This window comes from Vigna unguiculata, chromosome 10 (assembly GCF_004118075.2).
Source record: "Vigna unguiculata cultivar IT97K-499-35 chromosome 10, ASM411807v1, whole genome shotgun sequence".
Lineage (NCBI taxonomy): Eukaryota > Viridiplantae > Streptophyta > Magnoliopsida > Fabales > Fabaceae > Vigna > Vigna unguiculata.
Window position 1 is genome coordinate 26,387,597 of NC_040288.1, and position 17,236 is coordinate 26,404,832.

Sequence of the window (17,236 nt, forward strand, 5' to 3'; positions counted from 1 at the left end):
CGGCTTAGACCGACTAGGTGCGGTACAGCGGCCTAGGCCACCAGTCAAGCAGAAACACATAGCGGCTAAGGCCACGTACTTCAAAGAATAATGCGTAATAGGTTGATAACACTAAACTTACAATATTCTAGACAAGGTCCCAAATACCGACAAACACCAATACAGGGCTTGGGCTAAATCCCAGGCCCATCCAGGGCTCAAATATCAGCCCACCCCATAAGGGTGGCAGATATAATTAATGAACTCTATAAATACAGGTGGATCCCAACAATTAAGAGGTACGCTTTCATTAATTCCCTAATACAAGATTTGACTTTTTGAGAGCCCTTTTGTTGACTTGATCGTCGAAGCCTTCTCCGCAAGTAACCCCTTAAGGGTCCAAGCCGTGTACACTACCAGATGGCATGTGCAAACCGAGAAGAAACCAGCTCGAGAGGTCAAGGATTGAGGTAAGGCGTTATTTGTGTCCCTAATGTCTCTTATTTGTCTCAGCAAGAACAATTGGCGCCCACCGTGGGGCACGAAGTAATACTTTGCCCAAAAATCCGAACACTGTCGAGAATAGTTTCCACCCGTAGTAGAGCTAGAATCGTGAAGCACCCTAAGGCAGGCCCTACTATGCCTGCAAACACAACCTCAGACTTGGTCGCCATCCTTGAAGGCCAAGCCAAGATGCAACAAGAACTCTCCGACTTGAAGAAGCGCAATGCTGATGAGATGGAAGCGCTTAGGCAGGAGAACTCTAGGCTGAGGAGGAAAATTGAGGCTAACCCTACCCAGAAAGGGAAGCGCAAGGAATCGTCAAAAGCCCCTAAGTCCTCGACCTACCAACCCAGCGAGGAAGAAAGTGAATATAACCTCACCCCGCACACCTTCACCACCACTCAACAAACACCCATCATCTCTACCCACCACACAAACATCCATCATCCAACCACCATTCCAGGCACCCTGCTGCAACCAACCCTGCGACCACCTTTCCCACCACCTATATCCCCCCTCATCACTTCACCACTACTTTTCCCACCATCATCCACCATCCCATCCCCCCACACCCGTTACAACCACAACCACCCAGACGCCGCCACCTTTTCATTGACAACATCACCAACACACCTCTCCTCACCCAGTGGCAACCCTTCACACTAGATCGCTATACGGGAGAAACCGACCCCGACGAACACCTCAACATATACATCACCCATGTGGCTCTCTATACATCCGACAATATCATTTTCTGTAAAGCTTTTCCCACCACCCTCAAAGGCTCTGCCCTTGAATGGTTCACCATCATCCCCCCACACTCCATTGATTGTTTTGACACACTCTCCCACCCACATCAGGTCACACCACTATCCCTTCTCAACGTCAAACAAGAACGAGACGAGACGCTGCACGCCTTCATCGATCGTTTCAGTAAAGTCACCCTCCGAACACCCAACCTCACGCAAGAAATGATCTTGCAATGTATGGCTCTAACCCTCAAACCAGGTCCCTTCGCTAATAATGTATATCTCCACCTCCCGGCCTCCATGCATGAACTCAAGCTTCGTGCTGCAGATTACATTCGCATGGAAGAGATGCAAAACCTTCACACCAAGTTCTGCACTGACTACACCTCCTCAACCACCAGCCTAGACAAACCACTTCCACGACTTGACGCTAGACCCAGAGAACCTAGATAACCACGATTCACTTGATACGCTCCGCTAAGCGTCCCTAGGTCGCGCCTTCTCGACGAAGCGCTCCATGCTGATCTCATCCCACCACCATGCAAAACCTCAAACCCCCAATGCTGACATGACTAAGTATTGTCATTACCACAGAAATAATGGCCACACCACCGACGAATGCAAAGCGCTCCAAGATAAAATCGAATAGTTGGTTCGCGCCGGCCATTTTCTGTCGCTTTGTTCGTAGAGAAAGACCTCCCCATCCACGCTAGTTTGATAACTGTCACCCCCTCGCAATACTCGTCACAAAAATCGGCCAAATCCACCCAACCGCTCAGACCCACAACCTGCCCGCACTGACGTCAACCCAACTGATCCCGCCCTACGCGACACAATCAACACCATCTCAAGGGGCTTCGCTATGGCGGCTCCACCTCATCAGCTAGGAAGAAACACCTTCGTCACATCCAATTCATCAACCACATCACCCACACTCACCACAGACACCGAATGCCCCCTATCACCTTCACTGACGACGATTTCCATGGCATCGACCACCAACAGGATGACCCCATGGTCGTCACCATTGAACTTGAGAACTACGTGGTTAAAAAGGTGCTTACCAAGGCAGTTCTGTAGACATCTTTTATTGGACTACTTACCAAAAACTCCAACTTCCACCCACTGCCATGGTTCCCTATGACGAACCCATCTACGAGTTCTCCAGAGGAAAGGTCTCAAACCGTGGATACATCGACCTTCGCACTGTTTTCCGGGAAGGATCTCAAACCAAAACCATCCCTATTTGTTTCCTTGTCATGGACGCACCCATATCATATAACGTCCTCCTAGGTCGCCCATCCCCCAACACTTTAAGAGTTGTCGTCTCAACACCACACCTAGCCATGAAATTCCCCTCCCCATTCGGTGACATCATTACCATCCATGGCGACCAACGGCTTGTACGAGAATGCTATATGGCAAGCCTGCGCCCTCAGCTACCAATCCTACAAACCAACCACATTGAACGACCATCCAGCTCTAGTATAGCTTTATCTGGCAACGACCTGGATCCCAGAGTAGGACGTGACGCACGAATCGAGCCAGTTGAAGAAATCATAAGTCTAGAACTCTCCAATGGCCGCACTCTCAAATTGGGTATTGGTCTCCAACAAGAACAACGTGATATCTTGGCACCCACTCTTATCGCCAACGCCGACCTCTTCGCCTGGTCAGCCGCAGACTTACCCGGTGTCGACCCACAAGTAGTAGTTCATAAACTATCAATCTACAAAGAAGTCAGATGCATCTCGGAGAAAAAGCGAAAGTTGGGGAAAGAACGCCAGCTCGTAGCAAAAGTAGAGGCCGACAAGTTACTTGACGTCGGCTTCATCGAGGAAGCACATTACACTACCTGGCTCTCTAACGTTGTCTTAGTGAAAAAAGCTAATGGGAAATGGCGCCCACGGACCTTAACAAAGCTTGCCTTAAAGACGCCCACCCTTTACCGAACATTGACCGGCTAGTAGACGGTGCAGCCGGTAACAAAGTACTTAGTTTTTTAGACGCATATTCCGGATACAACCAAATCCCAATGGCCGCAACCGACATGAACAAGACCACCTTCATCACTGACGACGCCAACTATGTTTACAAAATCATGTCCTTTGGCCTCAAAAACGCGGGCACTACCTACCAAAGGTTGATAGACAAGGTGTTCAGCCACTTGATGGGCAAATGTGTCGAAGTATACGTTGATGACATGGTTGTCAAATCACCTAGTCACATGCAGTATGTACAAGACTTGTCCACAATATTTTCCACACTACGACAGTACAACCTCATACTTAATCCTGAAAAGTGCATATTCAGCGTCAACTGTGGCAAATTCTTAGGTTTCATGCTCACACAATGCGACATTGAAGCCAACCCTGAAAAATGCACTGCCATCATTGAAATACGAAGCCCCAACAATGTCAAAGAAGTCCAGCGCCTACTATTCGGAATTAGCCGAACAAACCCATCCCATTATCCGCCTACTTAAAAAATCCGCAAAAGTCTCTTGGTACGATGACTGCAAAAAAGTTTTCCAAAATCTTAAATCCACCCTCACATCCCCACCCATCCTCCACAAACCGGATATACACCAACCACTATTAGTATACATCATCGCAATAGATCACACAGTCAATGCTGCCTTGGTCCAAGAATTTGCTGGCATCCAACACCCAGTGTACTTCGTCAGCCGAACTCTATAGGATTAAGAGACCAGATACCAGATGGTAGAAAAACTAGGACTCTCCTTGGTGCATGCAGCAAGACACCTACGCCCTTACTTCCAAAACCATAACATTATTGTTAAAACTGACTACCCCATCCAGAAAATCCACCAAAAGTCTAACCTTGCCGGTCGAATGTCATCTTGGGTCGTGGAGCTCTCTGAATTCAACATCCGTTGTGCACCACACGGCCCCATCAAAGCCCAGTGCCTACTTGAATTTGTTAACGACCTCCAACACACCCATGAGGAGGACCAATGGACACTTTTTGTTGACGGTTCCTCTAATCCAAAGGGCATAGGCGCCGACATTGTCCTAGAAGGCCCTAACCAAATCCTCATTGAAAAATCTCCCCACTTCGCCTTCAAGACCTCCGATAATCAAGCCGAATACGAAGCCATACTCGCTGGACTATCCCTTGCACACGAAGTCGGCGTCAAAGCACTCATATGCAAGACAAACTCCAAACTCACTGTAGGCGAACCAAGGCAACCACATGACCAATACCGCATACACATAGCTCCACAAATAAAATTACTAAGTATATAACTAGTTAAGCAGAACCACATAGCGACCCAAGCCACCAGTCAAGCAGAAACACATAACGGCCCAAGCCGCCTACTTCAAAGAATAATGCATAATAGGTGGATAACACTAAACTTAGAATATTGCAGACGAGGTACCAAATACTGACAAACGCCAATACAGGGCTTGGGCCAAATCCCAGGCCCATCCAGGGCCCAAATATCAGCCCAACCTATAAGGGTGGCAGATATAATTAATAAACTCTATAAATACAGGTGGATCCCATCAATTAAGAGGTACACTTTCATTAATTCCCTAATACAAGATTTGACTTTTCGAGAGCCCTTTTGCTGACTTGATCATCAGAGCCTTCTCCGCAGGTAACCCCTTAAGGGTCCAAGCCGTGTACACTAGCAGATGGCATGTGCAAACCAAGAAGGAACTAGCTCGAGAGGTCAAGGATTCTAGGAAATGTTACCGTGTCAAAAACTTCAATATCGGAGACCGGATCACTGAATGTTGCAAATGACAAATGACGAGTCTTTCTATCGATTTTGGTTTCTTTTCCGAGTTCATCTGCTCTGAGATAGAATTCCCCGCTAATGAATGTTGCTAGATCATGCATGAGGTCATGCATTACGAAACAATCATCCCCATCCCCAGTCCATCGACTTGCACATTGAAAAAAAGATCTTGAAACCAAATCATAAAAATACTCGTGACCAACTTCTTCTAAAGTCTTTCCTTTCTTTGGTGCTTTTACAAGATCTTCAGCCATCCACAACTGGATCAGTTCATTGTCTTGAAATCCATAATCTTTCGGGTACAGTGAGCAATACAGAAAACACCGTTTTAAATGTGGAGGGAGATAATTATAACTAATTGTGAGTGCTGGAATAATTTTACACTGACCTCCAGGAAGTTCCCAAATGTCACTTTCAAGTACATTATTCCAATCCCTGACAGCGTGTTTTCTTCTCAACATTCCTCCAAGTGACTGTGCAGCTAAAGGCAACCCATTACACTTTTTAACAATCTCTTTTCCAATCTTTTCTAGGGTTCCTCTTCTCTCGCTGGCTTCTTGGAGAGGAAATGCATGGTTTGCAAACACCAACCAACAATCTTCATTTGACAATTTGTTTAGATGATATATTTCAACAGTATGAAAAGGCACTGCAGCCGCTACATTTTCATTGCGGGTTGTAATCAGAACTTTACTGCCCCTAATCCCGCTTACAAATGGTTTTGTAAGAGTTGTCCAATTGTCACAATCCTCGATCCAAACATCATCCAAGACAATAAAAAATCTTTTACCTTTCAGTTTGTCCATCAATTCAAGTTGAAGAACATTTAGATCACTCAATTTACAAGGCTTTCGGGTAATTTCCTCTACCATGGTTCTTGTGACCTTCACAATATCAAATATATCAGAAACACAAACCCATGCCTTCGAATTAAATATCTGCTGGTTCAATTTGCAATCGTTGAACACAGATCTTGCCAAAGTGGTTTTTCCAACCCCACCCATGCCTACAATAGGGATCACAGACACTTGTTCACTATCATCAGTGACATCCTGTAACACCATGTTCATTATGGCCTCTTTATCTTTATCTCTACCGTACATACCGTATCCATCTTCCAGAGATGTTGGCTGAGCTTTCCATGACTGGTAGCTCTCCACTGGAATATCTTTCAAATCAAGACTCTCCTTTTGTTTTAAAATGTCATCTAATCTTTCAACTATGTCTTCCAACTTACTAATACTAACAATCTTCTTCCTTTTGAAAATGCGAGAAAAAGAATTGCTTACCTTCTTCTTTTGAATAGCAGCTTTAGTAGAAACTTCATCAAGTAAGTCATCAACCTCGTAGACAAGATCTCTGAGAAGATCGAGCCACTCTTTGACAGTGGAGTCTGTGATTTGTGTCTTCTCAGCATCAGCAAGCACAACTCTAACAACTATCAGCTGGTTCTTCATCTTTTGAAGCAACTTGTCAGGCTTCTTTCCTCGGAAGAAGTTGAGAACCTGAGGGGATGCCAGCCTGTCAAAAAGAACGTCAAAGAAAGCAGAAAGGAGCGCACCACCTACCACAGCTAATGCCATGATCTCAACAGAAAACAAATGATGATCAGAGTAGCAAAAAGAAATGCAAAGGAAAGGAATTGGGTGCAAGTTCCGTATGAGTTGAACCGATGGAAGGAGACTTCACTTAACTCTCTTCATTTCAACTTTCTATTTCAACTTTCTACGCTCCGTCCGCACCTTCCATCAAAATAAACCGTTGGATATGTATATAAAGTTTTGATGGTTGAAATTGAAGATGCTCAGTTGAAAAGTCTACTTGTTTGTAGTTTTCAAAGATAAGGTTCATGGTCGGATGCTTCTTGAAAATTCAGCATAGATATATTAATTAAAAATTCAACTGTTGAGAATCAAGACTTGTTAAATGAAATAGTTTTTCATTTTGTAGAAGTATTTCTAATCTAAATTTTCTTCGGGTAAAGTATATAAATTGATTTTACCAAGCTTTTTTCTTATTTGCTTTCCTATAAGTATATAGGAAAATAATTATGGAAACAGAGTCCTACTGTAATTGAGCCTGTTCCAAGAACTGTTAATGATGTAATAAATGTGGTCATAGTTTGACTAAAGATGTGAAAGGCAGCAGCCAAATCTGATATGATCGAAGCAGAACTTGCAAAATTCATGTTCAAATCAAGCATCCACGATATCCTTGAGTGATATCAATAGTGTACCCATTTTCTTTTGGATATCATCTTGGCTCAGCACGGTCCTTGTAGACATAATCAATATCAAAAGATAAATTCTAATAAATACAAATTTATTTAACTACATTATGACTTCAATCAGTTGTATGCTTTCTGGAACTTTTTCCAAATCAAGCATTAGATGTATGGTTTATGTTTCTAGCAATTGATTTCTGGAACTTTTTTATTCATCATTTTGTTACTTAATGTGAGTGTTACATTTTCTTCAAGTGAAACGAAAGAGCAGGAAGTTATGTAACTATTTTGAAGGAGCTTGTGTTAGTTTCTTTCAAGATTTTATATTTTGAACTCTTCCAGTAGTATTTGATCATATTATCTTTGGTACTGATATTAAAGTCAAGTTAAGTAAGGGACTTAACTTAAGTCAAGTTAAGTCAAGTTACACATATTAAAGTCAAGTTAAGTCGGGGACTGCAGTTTTATGTAAAGGGAGTGTGTGACTGTTTACCTTAGTATCATAAGTGTTTTCAGACTTTTTTTTGTTTGAGTTTTCATGGCAGACCGTCATATATGTGTAAACTTGCACTTTTTGTGATAATGACCATCAATATAATATAATATAATATAATATAATATAATATAATATAATATAATATAATATAATATAATATAATATAATATAATATAATATAATATAATATAATATAATATAATATATATATATATATATATATATTATTAATCCAAGTCATGTTCACCCACTTTCATAAAATGTCCGAGATAAAGTGATTGTTGAAGCATAAAGTTAAAGATGAGTATAAATGCTAAACAGAGTTTTTCCATCACTTGGTAATGCTGATAGATGGCTATTGAAGAGGAATCCTAACAACAATTTGTGAGAACCGAGGTAGGAATAGAACAAATTCTAATTAAATAAATTAACTGGATCTTTGGTTTAAGGAATTATGAATGGCAATTACAGGACTAAGCTTATGCAGAAACTTACGCAGAATGCATAAAAGACTTAAAGTGAAAGCTTACCTTAAACGTTGATTACAGTATACTTGTACTGGTGATAAGTGCCAAAAATCAGTAATTTTCATATGAAATGTTAGCACTTCTGTTTGTAATTTGTATTTATATCATGTTGATTCTTCCTAAATCTAGGAAAAATGAGCTTCAATCACATGCTTCCAAGTTTTTACTTAAAGAAATCATTCGATCCCTATTTTGTGTATTTTTCAGATAAATTAAAATAGAGGAGGAAAGAACTAAAGAAGAGCAAAAGAGAAATCAAGAAACAAAGAAGAAATGGAAGAATTTGTGCAACAGGTCACTCAAATCAAGAGTCTCGCTCAAGCCAAAGTCATCTCGTCTAAGCAAGACACTTACCGCCATTCTCGCTCAAGCGATGTTGACATCATTGTTAGAAATGGAGTTTTTAAGCTGATGTGGGACTTTCAACACACCCCCTCACGCTGAAGTATATATATCTTGTGTGTGGAACTAGAAATTAAAGGGTTGTTTGTTAGCAGCCCGATATCGGATGGAACAGAATGTCCAAGAAAGATCGCTAGGATAGGCTCTAACCTGACTCTGATACTATGTTAGAAGTGAAGCTTTTAAGCCTAACTCAATCCAACAGAACTAGATTTTAAGGTGAGGTTTGCACCTCACTTATGTACTATGAAATTGTCTTATCTCTAGTCGATGTGAGACTTCCAACAATTATTGTAAGCAATGTAAAGAGAGTCATCCCTTTTAAATATAGTGGCAGGAAGATATGGGGAGGTTCAAATTGAAGAGTTTGAAATTGTAGTATGAGAAGACAGTGTGCAATTGGAGAACAAGGTTGGTTAAGAAGCAGAAGTAGAAAAAGTCATTTTGTTATGCAAACTACAATTTTACAATTACTCCTAAAACAATTGTGTAAAAGATAAAATGAAGTAGGAGGGAGGGAGGTGCAGGACATTTCACAGCATAGGAAAGGAAGGGCAATGTTAAATTAGGATTTTAGGATTTTATTATTTTAGTTTAATTATTTTTTTTGTCCTATTTTTATCTAAAAGTGTCAAATTGATCCTTTAGTTTTTTTTTTTTTTAAATTTCAATTTGATCCCAATTTTTTAAAAATTGATGCAATGTGGTCTTTTTCATTAAATTTATTAAAATGGATCGAAGACTTTTCATCAAAATTGAAGTTTTTAATAATGATAATTTTCTTTATTGATGAAATTAACAGGATCATATTGCCAATTTTGATAAAAAAAATTATTGATTCGCTTTAAGAAATTTAACAAAAAAGATTAAATTGCATCAATTTTTTAAAGATCGAGACAAAATTGAAACTTAAAAGAACTAGAAGACCAATTTGACACTTTTAAACAAAAAATGGGAACCAAAAGACTAAATCCCTATTATTTTTTAGTAAAAGATAAAATGGAATATTATAATTTAGATTAAAATACTCCGTTGGTCCTCGTTTTTGTCGCAAAATCTTAATTTGGTCCTCGTATTTTTATTAGTCTCAATTAGGTCCTCATTTTTGTAAATTAGTATCAATTAGGTCATTTCCGTTAGTAGAGAATTAACACTGTTAAGTAGGTGCCACGTGTCAGCTCCTTTTTTTTGAATTTTTTGAATTTTTTTTGAATTTTTGAATTTTTTTTTTAATTTTTTAATTTTTTTTTTAAATATTTATGCCACGTGTCACGTCTGTAATGTGCCACGTGTCAATCTAATATGGTAACACGTGTCAAATTATTTTATGAATCTCAATTTGGTCCTCAAATTTTATTTAAGTGCCAAATTTTAAATAAATTAATGTAATAGAAATATCACTTGTAATAAAAGTATCATCATTACATTTATAAAAAAATTAAATTTGTTCTAAATTTGGAGCACATGAAATTAAATTTTTTTTTTATAAATTTGGACTGAAATCAAATCAAATTAACAAATATGAGGACTAAATTGAGATTCATACAATAATTTGACAGACATGTGTCACCCTATTAGATTGACACGTGACACACTACAAACCTGACACGTGGCATAAATAATTCTAAAAAAATTAAAAATTTAAAAAAAATAAATAAATAATTAAAAAAAAGTTAAAAAAACTAAAAAAACGAAGAGCTGATACGTGGCACCTACTTAACGGTGTTAATTCTCTACTAACAGAAAGGACCTAATTGATACTAATTTACAAAAATGAGAACCTAATTGAGACTAATAAAAATACGAGGACCAAATTGCGATTTTGCTACAAAAATGAGGACCAACGATGTATTTTAACTTATAATTTATGACTGTGCATAAAAAAGAATGAGAGGTGCATATGGAACTTCCTTCTAAGGACGTGACACCTACTTAACCGTGTTAATTCTCTACTAACGGAAAGGACCTAATTAATACTAATTTATAAAAATGAGAACCTAATTGAGACTAATAAAAATACGATGACCAAATTGTGATTTTGCTACAAAAACGAGGACCAACAAAGTATTTTAACCTATAATTTATAACTGTGGATAAAAAAGAATAAGAGGTGCATATGAAACTTCCTTCTAAGGACCATAAGGACCAAAGAGATCATGGAGGCATTTTCTTCCTCCACCCTCACGGTGTTTTTTAAGATGTTGCTTAAATAAAAAAATTCGTTTCTTTCCAAATATATAGAATATCTTCTGGATTATATCATAATTTATCCAAAAATACATTATAAATGTATTGTTTTTAAAAAATTGAAAGTATTATTTTCATAATACTTACTACTTTGGTAATTTGAACTATTTTGGTAATTTGTTCTATTTTGGTAATTTGGAACAAATTACTAAAATAATCTGAATCCAAATTTTGAATTTTAAATCATATCATTTAAATTTTTTTTAAATTGTGAAATTTAGAATATACTTCAAACTATATAATTCTGAATTACATTTCTTAATCCAAATTTATATAAAATGTAGTTTTAAATTAATAATAAAAACGCGTTAGTATTTTTTTACATTATTGAAATAGGAGAAAGAGTATTTGTGTGAGATTTAGTCTAAATTGTGCAAATACATACTAATTGTTAACCCTGAAAATAAAGGGGCAAATTATGGATTTTGGCAAATTATAAATCAGCACTCGTATTGATGCTTACTATTCTGCCATCAAAAAATTGTACAAGGTTGAACTATTTAGCTGGTTACATTTTGTATCCTGCTAAAAGTAAAGAAAAGAATTATCAGAATATTAATTTATGACATTTCCAAAGTATGAAAAGAAAAGAAATTCATGGCCATGATTAAACTGAGCATGAACTATTGTAGCGAAGTTTCATCCCAAAATTTATTTGACCTTCCATAAATATGTCATTTGAATTGGCTATAAAGATAGAATTTACATGCCAGAACTCAATCCATAGGTGCTGAAGCTTCCCTTATACGAGTAAAATCATGTATGACTGATGAAACCATAACTTCTACTCTGATCTTTTGCATCAAAAGCCCTGAATGGAAGATTCCTTTCTTTCTCATTCAGTGCATTTGAGTTAGCGTACAGTAGGTTCAGTCCTTTCAACATGTACAGTCTATTTTCAGCATTTCAAATGCCACTCCTTTCAACCATGTTCAATTTCACCACAATGCTAAGCAGAATATTGGCATTGACCACACAGACTAACTGTTTAGAAAAAAAAAGGACTATTATTCATTTCTACAGTGACTACTTTAGATTAAAACGACATGAATGCGCACTGTAAATAAAATATATAAAAAAGCTAGGTTTCCTTTACACTTGCAATTCCAGTGAAGTATGAAACTGAACAATTAACTGATTTAGGACTAGCTGAATGCAATAATTAAGTTAGATTTGAAAGGAGAAAGAGAAGAAATGAAAGGTATCTTTCGCAAAATAGTTTTTGATGGTTAGATATTGATGAAGTAAGTGAAAGAAAGAGAATTACCTGTTCATCATCCTTGCTAGTTAAATCCATCTACCGTCAATCTTTATCCCACGGACATGGCAGATCTTAGACCAAATTTCACGGTCCTTACTGTGGCATCGTGTTTGCAGTAGTGGACATCCCACTATGATTAATTTTATTAGAGAGACAGGCAATCTTTCTCCAGCGATATTCTGCAGCTTTTCACAATTTTGAATACGCAATTCTTGTAGCGACGTTAGATGGAGAAGGCCCTTGCACTCCAACGTCTCCAAACTTGACAAATCACATAGATGCAGAGACACAAGGGAGGGAGGGAGCAGATCCTCCTTTGGGAAGGAGTTGATGCCATCACATGGACCCCACACAATGAGAGAGGTAACCATGTCCGTGCATACCCATGCTTTACCGCTCACTAGTTTCTCACAATTGCTGATCTCAACTGTTTTCAAGTTAGGTGGCATACCCCCTACAGGGAATGACTCTATTTGTTGGCAGTTGGATATGTTAAGATATTCCATCTTTGGGAGAAGAGTTCTCATCTGTTCAGGCAAGGACTTCAACTTCTCACAACCATAAACACGGAAAAGAGTCAAATTGGGCGCAGACAATCCTTCTTCGGGAAATGATACAAAGTTGGGGCAGTTGCTAATCTGAAAATAGCTCAGACTCTTCAACGAATCTGACCCTGACAACAAAAGTGATTTCATATTTTCACAGTCTTTGATTTTAAGACTACTGAGATTTGGAAAGGTAGCCAATGGAAGAGACATGAGCGAATCACAACTATTCATTATTGATAGTGATTCCAATAATTCGTGTTTGTGTTGTATTGGGAATTTCAGTTTCTTTAAACCACTCATAAGCAGAGCTTTCAACGATGCAGGAAGACGTTCACCTGGAAATGATATGGCTGAGGAACAATTCTGTAATGTTAAAGATTGGAGGCAAGTAGGTTGGACGTTGGTGATGGCCTCCATCATGGACTCCACCATTGGACCTCCTTCTACGTCTATACTCTCCACCAAAAGAGGAAACTCATGAAACGTTACTTTGTTGCTGTTACGAATCTTCAATGTTCGAAGGGTGGGAGCCCTTGGGACAGAAGAAACAAGAAGCTCGCAATTTCTAATGATAAGTCTTTGCAGAGCAGGAAGATGATTTGGTAAATCTCCCTTTAATTTGATGCAATCAAATATATAAAGATCCCGAAGCACAGGAAAAGCATCTGAACCAAAGGCACTCCACACCTCCCAACTAGGCATGCGAAAAATTTCTAGACACTCAAGGGAGGGGAAGGGTATCACGGATGAACAATCTTCCGTCTTATAAAATCCTGCATCAATAGTCTTCACCGAATTCATGTCTGCAATACAGAGGCGCTTGAGAGATGGTAGTTGCCCCATTGAAGGAAGCATGCAACAGTTCTTACAATTATATAAACTCATACTTGTCATGTAGCGGTAGGACAAATTTCCCACCCATTTCGGAAATTTGGTTCCTTTATACCCCTTTATTGAAAGCGATTCCAGGTCTTGATGAGGTTGTAAGTTACTGAGTACATCTAATTCAATTTGGGAGTAGATGCTATTGTCATTACCTGTAGACCATTCTAAGGATAGATGGGTAATATGCTTCTTATCCATTATCCTGGCCTCTAATGCTTCTTCGCCTTTGGTAACATTCTCCAATTCCTCGATAGAAAACGAACCATGGAGATTTGGAAGTCCTCCCAATTCTTTGATGCTATTCTCTATATGCTTGCCCGCAATATAGAAATCCAACTTCTGTAATTGACTTAGTTTCCCCATTCTTTTAGGCATCTCTTCTATGAAGATATCAAGAATTTCAAGATGACGCAAGTTTACAAGATTTTGCATGGCACTAGGCAACTTAGTCAGATTAAAGCAACTGAACAACTTCAAAGTTTGCAAATTGCACAAATTACACAATGACTCTGGCAGAGTTATTATACCGGTATTAGAGAGATTTAGATAACGCAAATGGATCAATTCACCAATTGTGTCGGGCAGAGCAAACAGACTTCGAAAGTCACAGAAAGATAAAACTCTCAAGTATTTCAGCATCGAGACTACAATACGTGGTGCCTTTTCATTGTTGAATGGAGAGTCTTTATAATTGATCAACAAGAAAGTTCTTGGAAATTTTAGTGTGTCAAAAACTTCAATATCCGAGACTGGATCACTGAATCTTGTAAATGACAAATGACGAGTCTTTCTATCGATTTTGGTTTCTTTCCCAAGTTCATTTGCTCTGAAATAGAATTCCCCACCAAGGAATGTTGCTAGATCATGAATGAGGTCGTGCATTACAAAATAATCACCGCAACTCCGACTTGTAGATTGGAAAAAGCATCTCGAAACCAAATCATCAAAATACTCTTGACCAACTTCTTCTAAAGTCTTTCCTTTCTTCGCCGCTTTTACAAGATCTTCAGCCATCCACAGCTGAATTAGTTCATCTTTTTTAAATTGACAATCTTTGGGGTAGAGTGAGCAATAAACGAAACACCGTTTTAATTGTGGAGGGAGATAATGATAACTAATTCTGAGTGCTGGAATAATTTTACACTGACTCTCAGGAAGTTCCCAAATGTCACTTTCAAGTACATTATTCCAATCCCTAATAGCCTCCTTTCTTCTCAGCATTCCTCCAAGTGACTGTGCAGCTAAAGGCAACCCATTACACTTTTTAACAATCTCTTTTCCAATCTTTTCTAGGGTTCCTCTTTTCTCACTGGCTTCTGGGAGAGGAAATGCATGGTTTGCAAACACCAACCAACAATCTTCATTTGACAATTTGTCTAGATGATATACTTTAACAGTACGCAAAGGGACTATAGCCGCTACATTTTCATTGCGGGTCGTCACAAGAACTTTACTTCCCGAAATCCCACTTAGAAATGGTTTCGTAAGACTACACCAGTTATCACAATCCTCAATCCAAACATCATCTAACACAATCAAGAATCTTTTACCCTTCATTCTGTCGGTCAACTCAAGTTGGAGGGCATTTAGATCACTCAATTTACAAGGCTTTTTGGTAATTTCCTCTATCATAGTTTTTGTGACCTTCACCATATCAAATATATCAGAAACACAAACCCATGCCTTTAAATCAAATATCTGCTGCTTCAATTTGTCATCGTTGAACACAGATCTTGCCAGAGTGGTTTTCCCAACCCCACCCATGCCTACAATAGGGATCACAGAAACTTGTTCACCATCAGTGCCATCCTCTAACACCATCTTCATTATGGCATCCTTATCTTTATCTCTACCGTACATACCATATCCATCTTCCAGAGATGTTGGCTGAGCTTTCCATGGTTGGTTCCTCTCCACCGGAATCTCCTTCAAATCAAGACTCTCTTTTTGTTTTAAAATATCATCTAATCTTTCAACAATGTCTTCTAACTTACTAATACTAACAATCTTCCTCTTGTTGAAAAGGCGAGAAAAGGAATTGCGTACCTCCTTTTGAGCAGCAGCTTTAGTAGAAACTTCATCAAGTAAGTCATCAACCTCGTAGACAAGATCTTTGAGAACATCTAGCCACTTTTTGACATTGGGGTCTGTGATTTGTCGGTTCTCAGCATCAGCAAGCACAACTCTAACAACTATCAGCTGGTTCTCCACCTTTTGAAGCAACTTGTCAGGCTTCTTCCCACGGATCAAGTTGACAACTTCAGGTGAAGCTAGTCTTTCAAAAAGAACGTCAACGAAAGCAGAAAGGAGCGCACCACCTACCACAGCTAATGCCATGATCTCAGCAGCAAACAAGTGATGATCGGAGTAGCAAACTAAACACAAAGGAATGAACTTAGCTGCAACAAACTGGGTTGGTTCTGTTCTTATGAGTTGAGCTGATGCTAGTAGATCACTTCACTTAACTCTCTTCTCTTACCTGCCATCAAAATAAACCGTTGGATATGTATTTAAAAATTTAATGGTTGAGATCCGAGATCCTTAGTTGAAAAGTCTACTGGTTTGTCGTTTTCAAAGACAAGGTTCATAGTCCGATGCCTTTTAAAATTCGTCCTAGATATATTAATTAACAATTCAAGTGTCGAGAATCAAGACACGTTAAATTAAATTTATTTTACCTACTGTTTTTCTTATTTTCTTTCGTATAAGTATATAGGAGAAATAATTATAGAAACCGAGTCATATTGTAATTGAGCGTGTTGCAAGAATGGTTAATGATGTAATAAATGTGGTCACAGTTGACTAAAGAACTAAATCTGACATAGGCCAGCACAAATTCTAATTAAATAACTTAATTGAATGTTTGGTTAAGGAATCATGAATGGCAAATTACAGGACTAAGCTTACCTTCTAATTACAGGACTTATAAGATGATTACAGTATAATCGTGATAGTTACATTCACATTCCACGTCGCGTTGTGCACCTTACCTGCAAACATGAAACATAACACTTCAACAGCGTTCCATGTCTTCTATGACCAACATCAATTTTCAAGGGCTACTGTTTCCAACATTCCATTATTACTAACTACACCCCTGTACTAACAGAAAGTACTAAATATCCTCTTGGCACCACACCGCGACTGTCATCACAATTGTTGTCGTCACTGTACTATCGTCCTACAGAGGAAAAAGAGAGTAAAAACGGTACAAAAGAAGAAGAATAGAGATAGAACAAGTTGCTGAAAAATAATTCTTTTGGTTCTTACTGAAGTACATTTTATGTACTCCGAAAGGTTTATTTCAAAAAGTTTTTTTCAAAATACATTTAATGTGTAGAGAACTTTTTCCCAAAAACATTTGATATATGCCAGAAACTTGTTCTGAAAATTTAAATACAAAACTTATTCCGTAATGCATTTAAAAAAAACATTCTGGGAATCTCATTCCGAAAATTCTATTCTAGAAATCTCACTCCGAAAATCCCATTCTAGAAATCATGTTCACGAAATTCTAAAGAGTTTTTTCTTGAAAATTTCTCGAAGATTTTAAAAGGTAAAATGGTCATATTAAAATTGTATAATATGCCAAGAAATAGAGGGTACAGGAAGAAAAAGTCTTTTCAAGATATAAATTGGGCCTCA

General features: G+C 38.3%; 2 protein-coding genes across 2 annotated transcripts; both read right to left on the reverse strand.

Moving 5' to 3' along the window:
- Positions 1–4,919: 4,919 nt before the first annotated feature.
- On the reverse strand, positions 4,920–6,730 carry LOC114165464 (putative disease resistance RPP13-like protein 1). The gene has a single exon (XM_028050082.1). The coding sequence runs from the start codon at positions 6,582–6,584 to the stop codon at positions 4,920–4,922; it is 1,665 nt and encodes a 554-aa protein (XP_027905883.1). The 5' UTR covers positions 6,585–6,730.
- A 4,793-nt stretch (positions 6,731–11,523) lies between these two features.
- Positions 11,524–16,040, reverse strand: LOC114167403 (putative disease resistance protein At3g14460). The gene is made up of 2 exons (XM_028052492.1): positions 12,165–16,040; positions 11,524–11,881 (listed from the first exon to the last, which is right to left on the reverse strand). The coding sequence occupies exon 1, from the start codon at positions 15,926–15,928 to the stop codon at positions 12,185–12,187; it is 3,744 nt and encodes a 1,247-aa protein (XP_027908293.1). The 5' UTR covers positions 15,929–16,040; the 3' UTR covers positions 11,524–11,881; positions 12,165–12,184.
- Between the last annotated feature and the right edge of the window lie 1,196 nt (positions 16,041–17,236).

Bases quoted from the DNA above. Each gene is read 5' to 3' on its own strand.
- LOC114167403 (XM_028052492.1), bottom strand. From the start codon at position 15,928: ATGGCATTAGCTGTGGTAGGTGGTGCGCTCCTTTCTGCTTTCGTTGAC.
- LOC114165464 (XM_028050082.1), bottom strand. From the start codon at position 6,584: ATGGCATTAGCTGTGGTAGGTGGTGCGCTCCTTTCTGCTTTCTTTGAC.